General features: G+C 42.2%; 1 protein-coding gene across 3 annotated transcripts in view; it reads right to left on the bottom strand.

Moving 5' to 3' along the window:
- cfdp1 (craniofacial development protein 1) overlaps window positions 1–13,159 on the bottom strand; it is a 198,085-nt gene that overhangs the window by 152,287 nt on the left and 32,639 nt on the right. Inside the window, exon 5 of one of the 3 annotated variants that reach the window (XM_078544211.1) lies at window positions 10,664–12,862. The exons of the other annotated variants lie outside the window; for them this stretch is intronic. Coding sequence (XP_078400337.1) covers window positions 12,625–12,862 — 238 coding nt within the window. The 3' untranslated portion in view covers window positions 10,664–12,624. Of the gene's footprint in view, window positions 1–10,663; window positions 12,863–13,159 lie in introns of those variants that run through there. 3 annotated transcript variants of the gene reach the window in all.

Genomic DNA, 13,159 nt, shown 5'->3' with positions numbered 1-13,159 from the left:
CCTCCCAACCATTCCCACTGCATCACTGACCATCCATCTACCCTTCCTGACCCCATCATGCGAGCCAACATAGTAAACTGTCCCTTCTTCTCAAGTACTCGGACAGCATTAGGACTGTACAATTGCACATGACCCTGGGCGGATCCAAGAAAAGTGCACCTATCTAATAATTCCACGATTCCTCAACATTCAACCTTTTCGTTCTCGTAGCATTTAGCTATGCCTTAAGATTGCAAAACACTGTTTTTACAACTTCTACAAATGAGTAGTTAATAAGGGCATTTTTTCTACTTATCAACGAAAAGTAAGAAAAGCAGAGAATTTACAGCTCTCCTGTAAGAATCATAATGCAGGGGCCACCTCCATCAGGCACCAAACTCAGTGCCTCATCCCCTCACTTACCTCCTCTGCAATAATGGTCAAGATGGTAAAAGACAACAGCAACAAAATTCAGTTCTCATGAGCTGCAAGTACTATTCGCATACTCAAGATGTACAAGACCTCGCTGGGAAATCATGACTAGGTAGATAGTTAGGCTCAATGTTAGGAAGAAAAGGATAAATGGTGGATCAAAGAATGGAACTGGTCTGGAAAAAGGAAAAGTTCCACAAGAATTGAAGGGATCTGGCTCCAAAACACCGGCAGGGAAGTTAGCAAATAGGTCAAAGCGTCAGGAGATGGATAAGTAAATAAATTCCAATAAAGCAAAAAGTTGTTGCATCAAATATGACTTCAATGGAAAGGCAGAGATTAAAATTAAGCTGAAAATTAAAAAGAAAGTAATTATAAAATTAGGGCAAGTGTAGTGGGAGCTAAAAACAAAGATTAAAAGGATTATAAAGGGAATATGAAAAGAGACTGAAAGATAATAAAAAAACAATACTAAGAGAGTGTGCATACACGTGTGAAAAGGAAAATAGTCAAAAGTAGGGCCACTCAGGAATGAGAAGGAATCTAATTGTCGGGAATGATAGTGTGGCAAAACTATAAATATTTTGCATTAGTTTTTACATATCTTGGTGGAACTTAGGAGGGGCGTATATGTGAGCATATGGAACAAGTTAAAAAAACTAAAACTCAAGTTGTTTACAGGAATGGTCCCTCAGCGTCCGTCTGTGCTGTTGAAAGTGAAGATAGCAAAGGTTTTGGCCACAATTTTTAAAATCTTCCTTAAATATGCAAATTGTGGCACAGGACTGCAGAGTGGTCAACATAGCATCTGAAAGGGACACGCTAAGATTTCAGAGGTTTTTAAAATTAATGAAGGATTTTGATAAAGTAAATAGGGAATACCAATTTCCTCCAGTGGGAAGCCAGTGATGAGGGGTTATTATCACTAGGAGAATGAAGAAAGAGGGGAGAATGAAGAAAGAGGTTCAAGAACATTTCTATGCAGTGGGTTTTGGAGTATGGAATGATTTATCATAGGGGTTGGTTGAGGCACAGGCCATTGCATATTTTAAGGGGAAATTGGATCAAGATTGAAAGCAGAGAAACATACGTTGCAATAGGAAGAGAGCAGGAAAGTTGGATTAGTTTCAGATTACCATAGCAAAGCAGCAGCACAAGTATGATAGGTTGAAAGTCCTATTTTTATGGAGTGGGGTGAGTGGGAGAGAGGAGTAAATCTCAATTAGCGTCAGCCATGCCTCATTTGGCAGCACTCTCACCTCTGAGTCACAAGAACTGGACTGGAGCACAAAAATCAAGGCCGACACTCCAACGTATTACTAAGAGGGTGCAGCACCGTCAGAGGTGCTGTCTTTGGGTTGAGATGTTAAACCAAAGCCCCATCTGTCTAATTGGATGGATGTAAAAGGTCCCAAAGAAGAGCAGGGGAGTTATCCCTCGTGTCCTGGCCAGTATTTATCCCTCAATCAACATCACAAAAATAGATTATCTGGTCATTATCACATTGCTGTTTGTGGGAGTTTGTTGTTTGCAAATTGTTGCCATGTTTCTTACATTAAAACAGTGACTACGCTTCACAAACTTAGTTGGCTGTAAAGCATTTTGAGATGTCCAGTGATCATGAAAAGCAGTGTATAAATGAGAATCTTTTTTTAAAATTCTGCAGTGCAAATCACTGCACTCCTCATATGCAAGCAATTTCAATTAAGCAGATTGCATTTATATGGGACATAATGGGAGAAAAAGCAATAACTAGAATATCATTGAATTATGGTAAGGAGGAGGTATGGTAGATAGGACATTCAAAAGGCAGCAAAAGCAACTTATTAACTTTTCACCCCATCTCTACATAAAATATCCATAAAGTTCACTTCCTGTAGGCTTTAAGACAACTAAATCCTGCCAACAGTAATTGCCAGGATTTGATGCGAATTTAATCATAATTGACGGTAATCTATAACTGAATAGCTGGTAACCAGACTACATCTTAACACACAAGTAATGTGAAGGTAAAAAGGATTAACATTCAGATCCCAAGCACATCAAAGCATTCCATCCAGTAGACACCTCACCCCAAGGTGAGTCCAGCTCTTCAGTGGAAATGCTGGATCTTTATAACCTTAGAGGGATCGACAAATCAGATTCATGAGCCGTGCCCACATTTTCAAAATCCATAATACAAGGGAAATCGGACAATTTGGCATGATGCCGGGACAACTTTTCTTGGTTGAATCTAGTGTTTGAAGTTTTGAAAACTCAGAACATAAAATTAAAAGCATGATTTTTTTCTCCAAAATACAGTATAAAGCTTCATTTAGAAGCAGGTATACTTTTGGAGAGGAGATCTTGTGGCACAGTTTGTAGCACCCCTGACGCTGAGCCAGAAGCGCTGGGTTCAAATCCCACCTCAGAGCTTGATGGCTAAGGAAGGTGTGTTATTAACGTGGCCAAACAGGTTGAATATTAACTTCTAAATCCTTCCAACACACGCCAATGGGAGGCAGATGAGGAGAGATTTCTGGTCAGCCATGTCACAAAGAAAGTTGGAACTTCTACCATCACTATCCATAGCTCCAGGCTACATCATGTGTAAAAGTGCACATTTTTTAAAGTTCATTCATAGGATGTGGGCATCGCTGGCTAGGCCAGCATTTATTACCCATCCCTCATTATCCTTGAGAAGGTGGTGGTCAGCTGCCTTTTGAACCACTGCAGTCCTGTGATGTAGGTACACCCACAGAGCTTTTAAAGGGAGGGAGTTCCAGGATTTTGACCTCGCAACAGTGAAGGAACGGCAATATATTTCCAAGTCAGGACTGTGAGAGGCTTGGATGGGAATTTCCAGGTGGTGTTCCCATGTATCTGCTGCCCTTGTCCTTCTAGATTGTAGCAATCATGGGTTTGGAAGGTGCTGTCTAAGGAGCCTTGGTGACTTGCTGCAGCACATTTTGTAGATGGTACACACCACTGCCAATATGTGGTGGAGGAGTGAATGTTTATGGATGGGTTGACAATCAAGAGGGCAGCTTTGTCCTGGATAGGGTCAAGCTTCTTGAGTGTTGTCGGAACTGTGCCTTGTAGATGGTGGACAGGCTTTGGGAAGTCAGGAGGTGAGAGTTATTCACTGCAGGATTCTCTGCCTCAGGCCTGCTCTTGTAGCCACAGTATTTATATGTCTAGTTCAATTCAGTTTCTGGTCAATGGTAACCACCAAGATGATGTTGATAGTGGGGGATTCAGATATGGTAATCCCAATGGATGTCAAGGGGTGATAGTTAGATTCTCTCTTGTTGGCGATGGTCATTGCCTGGCACATGTGGCACAAATGTTACCTGCCACTTGGACATTGTCCAGGCCTTGCTGCATTTGGACATGGGCTGCTTCAGTATGAGTCATCACGAATGGTGGGGAAGATTGTGCAATCATCAACGAACATCCCCACTTCTGACCTTATAATGGAAGGATGGTTATTGATGAAGCAAATGAAGATGGTTGGGCCTAGGACACTACCTTGAGGACCTCCTGCAGTGATGTCCTGGAATTGAGATGATTGAACTCCAACAACCACAACCATCTTCCTTTGTGCTAGGTATGACTCCAACCATCAGAGTATTCCCTGATTCCCATTGACTCCAGTTTTTCTAGGGTTCCTTGATGCCACTCTCGGTCCAATGCTGCCTTGAAGTCAAGGGCAGTCACTCTCACCTCAGCTCTGGAGTTCAGCTCTTTAGTCCATGTTTGAACCAAGGCTGTAATGAGGTCAGAAGCTGGTTGACCCTGGTGGAACCCAACCGAGCATCAGTAAGCAGGTTATTGCCAAGCAAGTACCACTTGATAACACAGTTGATGACCTTTTCCATCACTTTACTGATGATTGACAGTGGACTGATGAAGCAGTAATTGGTCGGGTTGGATTTATCTTGCATTGAAGTCTTCCACCTAGTGCATTCTGCATCCTTGTCACCCTCAGTGCTTCCTCCAAATGGTGTTCAACATTGATTCATCAGCTGAGAGGGGTGAGGGTTGTACATGGTAATCAGCAGGAGGTTTCCTTGCCCTTGTTTGATCTGATGCATGAGACGTCTTGGGATGTGGAGTGGATGTTGAGGAATCCTGACTGTATACCACTGTGCCACCACCTTTGCAGGGTCTATCCTGCCGGTGGGACAGGGCATACCCAGGGATGGTGTTGGTGATGCCTGGGACGTTGTCTATATGGTATGATTCCATGAGGATGACTATGTCAGACCATTGCTTGACTGATTAGTCAAGCTCTCCCAATTTTGGCACAAGCCCCCAGATGTTACTAAGGAGGACCTTGCAGGGTCAGCAGGCCTGAGTTTGCCGTTGTCGTTTCCAATGCTTAAGATGATGACAGGTGGTCCACCCAGCTTCATTCCTTATTGACTTTATAGCGGCTTAATACAACTGAGTGATTGCTAAAGGCAAAATACTGCAATGTCGGAAATCTGAAACAAAAATAAAAAATGTTGGAAAAATTCAGCAGGTCTGACAGCATGTGTGGATAGAAAGACAGAGTTAACGTTTCGAGTCTGTATGACTTCTTCAGAGCTCTCTCCACAGGTGCTGTCAGACCTGCTGAGTTTTTCCAGCATTTTTTGTTTGTGTGTGTGAAAGACTTGCTAGGCTGGGCCATTTAGGAGTCATCCACATTGCTGTGGGTTTGGAATCACACGTAAGCCAGATCAGGTAAGGATGGCAGATTTCCTTTCCTAATAGGATATTAATGAACCAAATGGGCTTTTATGACAAACGACAATGGTTTCATGGTATAAAAACAGAAAATGAGAAACAGTTAACGTTTCAAGTCTTTTCAGAGCTCTGAAGAATCATACAGACTCAAAACGTTAACTGTTTGTCTCTCCACAGATGCTGGTAGACCAGAGGTTTTCCATCATTTTGTTGCTTTTATTTCAGATTTCCAACATTTTGCTTTTATTTTGATGATTTCATGGTCCTCATTAGACATATAATTTCAAATTTCTATCCACTATGGTGGGATTCAAACCTGGGTCCCCAAAGCATTACCCTGGGTCTCTGGGTTACTAGTCTAGTGGCAATACCACTGTGCCACTGCCTTCCCCAGAGCAACTTGGACTCCAAGTGAACTGTGACACACAACCACTATCATGCATTTGGAGAACCACTCTGACTACAAAAGGAGTTAAACATACATGATTTTAGAAGCTATGACCAAGTTATGCCATAATATGTCCCTGATTAGACAGAATCTAAATTTAATAAGACATGAAAATGGAAAATATCAGTTTACATTATTTCCCCTACCAGCTCTATTTTTTTGATCAAATGCGGTCCTATGTAGGTGATCAGACATTCACTAATTATTTCCTGGATTCAGTCCAATAAAATGAGTAGTGGTCTGGTAAATGCTTACATAGAAATACGAATAAAAAATAAAACAGCTGGCCTCAATTAATTCAGGCTGCAGTACCTTCCTCCACATTTCTTGTTCCTTGATTTCTCCTTCCCCCTCTCTCCCGCTCCCCAGTCTGATATGTTTACTCATGCTGTCTTCTCTCTCATCACTGTTTCTTTTTATATTCATTTAAGGGATGTGGACATCGCTGGCTCAGCCAGCATTTATTGCCCATCCCTAATTGTCCTTGAGAATTGTAGTGAGCTGCCTTCTTGAACCGCTGCAGTCCATGTGCTGTATTCACACCCACAGTGCTGTTTGGAGTGGGGGCGGGGGGGGGGGGGGGGGGGGGGGGGGGGGGTTCAGGAATTTGACCCTGTGACAGTGAAGGAATGACAATACGTTTTCCAATCTGTTGCATGCTTATGTTCTCACCACCCTCTCCCAACACACACAACACCCACCCTCCCCCACTTCAAATCCCCCCCTCCCCCCGTTCGTACTTCTCACTTATTTACTCTACTTCTATTGTCTACAATGGCTTGTTACTCCATCCCGAAGCACAGAGAGGAAGGAAAATTAACGGTGACAGGAAAATGGTGCCCTGCAATACCAATATCAGAATTTTTATTTTCTGATTAAAACATAATGGAGGATCCCATAATACAAAGATGTATTTTCAGATATCATAAGCTGCAATGCACTTGTAATATTAAAGTTATCCAGACAGTACAACTAAATGTAATGTACCATGCTGGGACATGGTCTCCAACATTATGGGCTCGAATACATTTACAAGAGGCAAGGGAGATATTTTATTTATATGCTGGCACAAACATCTTTCTGACACAAGCTGTAATGCACTGCTTTGGCAAGATAAATTTCAATTTTACCAACAGATGACCTTATATAGGGTAGCTCTCGTTTTATTTCCATTACGTCAGCAGCTGTCCACGGTGCTTCACTCATTAACAGGAAGGTGAAAGCAACCCACAGGTATACACAAAGGGACCGATTTTTGTTTTGAAAAACGGACACAGAGCGGTACTTGCTCTCAGAATAGCCTCCCGGGTGTAATAAAGTCATCAGACTGCAACGCTGAAACATCATCAGTCAACCCTGCAAGTAAGTGTAATATTAGCATTATTGGCCTCAACAGAAGTGCCTATATCTTAAAGGCAGTAGTCTGCAAAGGGTGATGTAATTGGGCAATAGTTCAAACACTACAGTCCTCTGATGTTTAATTACTGAGGTTAGTACTTTTCATAGGCAGCACGCCACAGATTGAAAAAATACAATAAGAACTGTATTTTCGAACATTACTACTATTTTTTTTCAAAATTTCCTCTCGTTACAAATTTCCATTTGAGTGTTTAATACACTCAAGGGAAATAATTTGTACAACCCTTCTATGACAAAGACTTAAATGGAACAGGGCTGCACAATAGATTAAAAGTTTGAGAATATAAAAATATTGCATTATTTAATAAGTTAAAAGGTGAACTGTGTCCATGGAGTGAGAATACTTCAATAAATGCTAAAATGTCAAAACACTCAGTACAATAAATCCTAGCTGCAGTTCTAAATGCTGTTTTTAACCTTTTTTTAAAATAAACAGGCAGTTTTTCCCCATTCAGCTGCATCTTGTCTGATATATTAACTGGCGAACAACATGGGTTAGTTTCATCCAACAAGTGCAGTCTATACTTATTACAGCACTTAATCATGATTTATTTTACTGAACACATTAAAATGCTACATGTAGCCATTGATTTTTGGCTAATTTACCAATGTGGAAAACGTGTGTTGTACACATTGAATCCCAAGGTTTGCAACAACCAAGACAAATATTTGGTCAAAAAGTTAAAAAAAAGAAAAATCAGACAAGATGGCTAGACGTGTCTTCTATTGTACAAACCTTATTGACTTCATTCTAAAAGATGATTGCATCTTAAGCATAAGGGCTATCCTTCATTGCTTCAGCTGGTTCTGATAGGTTTCGTGGGAAATGTCAGAGCCATATGAATTTATTACATTATTTATGAACTATGTAACCTAACCCAGTGCTCAGAGACCTCTGGATTGATCAATGATTCAATAAGTGATCACTTACATCTCCACCCCGGCCCCAAGGGAAGTCCTTCAATCTCAATATTCACAAGGGAACCACAACTGCATTTCACAACCTGTCAATCAAACATTTTATGTTTCATTTATAGACTTTCTGAAAGCCATCATGTTCTCAGTCAGAGTCTTCTTACGGCACCATAACTGTCTTCTGGAACAATGCCTCATTTGTGATGCTGATCGACTTCAGCATTTGCAGACATTATACTGCCTCTGACAACCATGCAAGCTACATGGCAGTAAATCTCTATGGAAAAAGATAGGAGGCAATGGTTGCTACATTTATGAAACTGAAATAATTTAATAAAACATAGCAGCTAAGATTTTCTGCCAAAGGTGCACCAGTTCCCAGCATAACTCCAGCAGACAGGAATACAAAAATCAATGAGCTGTAACACAGTTTTGAAGGGCCCGATATCTTTGGGATTGTAACAAAGGTTGTGCCATAAATGTAGCAAAACATCCCAAGGCACTTCACAAGAATGTTATTAATTAAAATTTGACAGTGAGCCTCAGAAGAAGACATCAGGATAATGCCCAAAAGTTTGATCAGAGAGGTAGGTTTTAAGAAACATCATAAAGGAGGGGAAAGATGTAAAGAGATGGAGAGGCGTAGGGCCTCAGCAGTGAAAGTATGGCAGCCAATGGTGGAGCAATTAAAATTGAGGATGTGCAAGAGGCTGGAACTGGAAGACCACAGAGATCTCAAAGTTGGCAGTGTTTAAAGAGATAGGGAAGGACAAGGCCTTGGAGGGATTTACAAACAAGAATGATAATTTTAAAATTGAGGCACTGCCAGAACAGGAGCCAATGCAGGTCAGCAAACACAGAGGTGATGGATGAAGTTAAGCAGGGTTTTAGATGAGCACAAGTATAGGATGGAAGTGAGGGAGGCCAGGAGGGTATTGGAATAAACAAATCTAAAGGTCACAAAGGCAGGGGTGAGGGTTTTAGCAGATGAGCTGAGGTAGTGGAGGAGCTGGGCAACATTGTAGAAGTGTAAACTGACAAGTCTTTGTAATGGGGCAGATGTGTAGTCAGAAGCTCATCTCGGGGGTCTAACACAACACCAAGGCTGTGAACAGTCTGGTTCAGCATCAGACAACAATCACTGAGAAGGAATGAAATTAGTGGCCAGGGAATGGAGTTTTTGGCAGAGGCCGAAGATAATGAATACTGGTCTTCCCAACCTGGAGGAAATTCCTGCTCATTCAATGTCAGATAAAGAGTGTAACAAAGCAGACAATGGAGGGGAAGAGAGGTGGTGGTGAGATATAATCAAATGTCATCAGTATACATGCGAATTCCAAAATCACATTTTCACATGATGCTGGCAAGGGGCAGCATGTACATGCAGAAGAGAAAGTGAAGAGATCAATGATAAATCCTTGGGACTACAGCAAAAGCAATAGTGTGGGAATGAGGAGAGAAGCCCTTCCAGGTAAATCTGGTTAAAACTGGATAGATAAGAAAGGAATCAGGCAAAAGCAGTCCCACTTTTCTAGATGATTGAAGAGGGGTGTTTGAGAAGAGTGGCATGGTCAATCGTGTTGAAGGCTGCAGACTGGCCGAGAAAGATGAGGAAGGGTAGCTTAACATGGTCACAGTTCCATAGAAAATCAACTGTGACTCTTATAAGGGCAGTTTCAGTACTGTAGCAGGGCGGAAATCTGGGTTTAGGCAGGAAAGTGGAGTTGAGCTTACTATCAGATCAGCCATGAGGGGTAAAAGCAATAGGTTTGAACAGGAGTGGAACAGCACCCGAAGAAAGGGAACCATTAACACATCAGCTAATATGAGAGCCAGGAAGAGGAGCCGAGTGGTCAACAGCTTGGTGGGGAGGGTCAAAGGAGCAGGAAGTGGGTCTTGTGGACAAGTTGAACTCAGAGAGCACAATGGGAGATAGGAAGAAATCTAGTGAAAGATGAGAAATGTGGGCTAGGGCAGGAAAGGAACCCGAGGGGATGTTTGGTTTAGTGGGCCAGATAAAAAGGAAGTGGCAAAAGCAGCTAAATGGACGGTGTCAATCTTTGTGTCAAAAATATCCATGAGATCTTCATATTTGTCAGAATTCAGGGTGGCCAAGGCAGTGGAGGCTGGGTTAAGAAGGCAGTTTGCAGTGAAGAGAAGAGAATACTAGGAGAAGTGACAGGTCACAAAATATTTCTGCCCTAATGTGGGCAGAGGTATTCAAATTAGACTGCAATTGCAATGCACTTCACATCAGTGAGCAAATGATTAATCTATAGAACTCACTCCCTAAAGAGGCAGTGTCAGCTGATAACATTGGTTTATTTAAATGCAAAGATGATAGATTTCTCCTAGAAAATAATAATTTGGGATATGGTATGAGTAACATGCAGCAAATATAGTAAACACTCGATAAGTCAAATCCCAGGGGAGCAGACTTCAAATTCGGGTTAAGCAGAGCTTCATGCTAGCCGAGGAGGCCCAGTTTGCCACATGAATACACCTCTAGGTAACCCAACATGCCTACAAACTCTAATTCTTGCTGTATTACTTTGTTTTTCAAATTCAAATGCCAAATAAAAGTTAAGAAAGTTAAAATAAAGTGAAAAAATCTTGTGTTCACGCTGTTATGATCCTAGGCCAGACACCCCGGTTTTTGCTCAGATCCAGTTAGGGACAATAACATTTTGTTTAAACTAGACAAAGTTTGAGATTCAAGACACTTGCTCAGAGAATAAAGCCACAAGATTTCCCAGGTTTTGAATAAACAAAAATAAATTTTATTAGACAAGACAGAAATATAAAACAATTTACAATATCTGTCTTATATGCTAACATTCAGGGTAAATATGAGGTACATGTGAATTAACAGGCAAACTGTGGTCGAACACACCACACTGCACAATGTGACCAAGATGTCTGTAAACACCAAGTCAACCAATCTCTCAGAAACTCTCTCTCTCACTTAAGGGATTCCAGTCTTCGGCTTCAAAGATCTAACCTAGGAACTCTCTCCAAAAGTCACTCCAACTCTGACGGCATCAAAGACAGCCAACCTTGCTGGGTTTCAATCTCGACTCACGAGATTCCTGGGTTTCCAAGTTTGTACTCGAGCACCAACTCAACAGCTTTGACTGCACTGAGCTGAAAACTACTGCTCTAATGGAGTACTGTACCTTCGCCCAAGGGCCGTAGCATGGAGTCACCAGCCTTCTGCTGCCTTCTTGGATCTTCAGGACTTCACCCAAGCCCTGTTCAATTGCCAGGCTTCTTCTGAGCCCTCTTCGCTTAAAAAAAAAGTGTGCTAACCACAGCCCTTTTCCTGCTTGAAGCATCTTTCTCTTCTCCTCGCTTTTAACTTACTGGGACCTTTCTCTTATCCTCAATGGCACTCCACTCCTGGTCACATGATTCTGGTTTTCACACTGTTTTCCCTTCCTGCACAGGCATGCTGGGCACAAAGTACTTACACTCAACATGTGCAGTCCGGTCTCTGCGCATGTGTGAAAACTCTGAAGTCTGTCAGGACTTGGAGTTCCCAACTTCTGCTCTTGCCTCCAAGGTAAGTCTAGCTTTCATAACAATACATACTTTAAATTGTGCTGGTCTTGGATTTAGCACTGGTAAAACTCTAATCTTTCTCTGCTTAGCGTTTCAGACTGATACAGTCCGCCATGTTGTTAATACAGTCAAACATGTTTCTAGATTTCGCACTACAGCATGAAAACACTTGGAGCATCTCTACAGCTTTCACACTATTGGCCAGGCAAACACTCATTGGAATCTCCAGGGTCATTGGCCTCCTCGACTGAAGAACATAATGCACCTACGATGACATAATCTGTCAGTTCCATCATGCATCATATGACATCGCCCAACTCCACGTAAGCTTCCATGGTTGTCTCTGCCAGAATCTCCAAATGAAGAGCAAAAAATGTCTTGTCATTGGGTTATTTCGCATCACCCTGCTCTTCCTCATTCGCAGCTGCACCTGTTTGAACAAAGTGTGGTTGGTGCAGTTTGCGATTGTGACTTCCTTCACCATCCAAAACGTCTCTTCGTGCATACTTGTTTAAGCTGTGGATAAGACCATTTTGGAGTCAATCAGCTGTCACTGCTGCCATAATGGCAACATCCTCACCGCTTACTGAGCCGAAGACGATGTCGTACCTTGTCTCAAATCAGTCCAGCCATCCGTTGCTGCCAGTGAACTCTATGGGTCCCAGCTTCTTCGCCATGGCGACTCCCCTTTCCTGCAGAAATGGGCTGGAGATGGGACCATTCTCTGCTAAGGCTACCTTGAACTACATTAGCAGAGCTTCTTCAACGTCAGGATAGGTAGCTGTTCTCATCCTTTTCTTTGCTGGAGTGAATGCCCGTTTGTTCCAAGATGTTCTCATTGGCTTTTAGAATAGTGGGCAAACTTGATAGCGGAATCTCCCACTCTTTCATGATATCTGCAGTTTGCTTCATGCCACATTTCTCCACTTGCTCTATTAACTTCATTTTCTCCCCAAACTGACACAACTTTCTCTCGGATTTTCACCATGCCGGCAAGTATGCACATCGCTTCAGAGAAATTTGTGTGCACTTATGTCCAATCACTCTGCTCTGATTGGTCAACACAGTCACATGACCCGAGTTCAGTATTATTTCTTTTGCCGGCATCAAACAAAAGTTCGGCTAGCCCAGATCAATCACTGAGGAATTTTGGCTAATCATTGTTCTATAGCTCTTGCTATTCCGCTGGTGGAAATGGTTGATAACTTGGCCCAAGCTGAATTTCTTGTCACCCAAGTTTGAGATTCCACTGAGTGGCAAACTTGAGTGGAAACAAATGAATTTGGACCTATAGTTCCCAAAGCTATCCACCGCTGGCCTTTTCCTTGCTTCCTCTCTGGATTTGCTGCAAAGCTATCCACCGCTGGCCTTTTCCTTGCTTCCTCTCTGGATCCGCTGCAAACCAATTGACAGAGATTGATTGCAGTTAGTCAATGACTCCATTATCACAGTATCACATGACCACCATGATAGGTGGTGGTAAATAGAACCATAGAAAAGTTACAGCACAGGAGACCATTCGGCCCATCTTGTCCATGCCAGCCCAAGGACACCCAGGTGCCCTTTCTAATCCCACCTTCCTGCAACCGGCCCATAGCCCTGCAGCTTACACCACTTAAGGTGCAGATCCAGGTACTTTTTTAAAAAAGACGAGCTTAGGAACTGAATGAAACAAAAAGTCACAGAAGTGAT

The sequence above is a fragment of the Cetorhinus maximus genome, chromosome 6, assembly GCF_964194155.1.
Source record: "Cetorhinus maximus chromosome 6, sCetMax3.hap1.1, whole genome shotgun sequence".
NCBI classification, from domain to species: Eukaryota; Metazoa; Chordata; class Chondrichthyes; order Lamniformes; family Cetorhinidae; genus Cetorhinus; species Cetorhinus maximus.
Note: the sequence above shows the minus strand (reverse complement) of the source record. Positions and strands in the feature narration are given on the sequence as shown.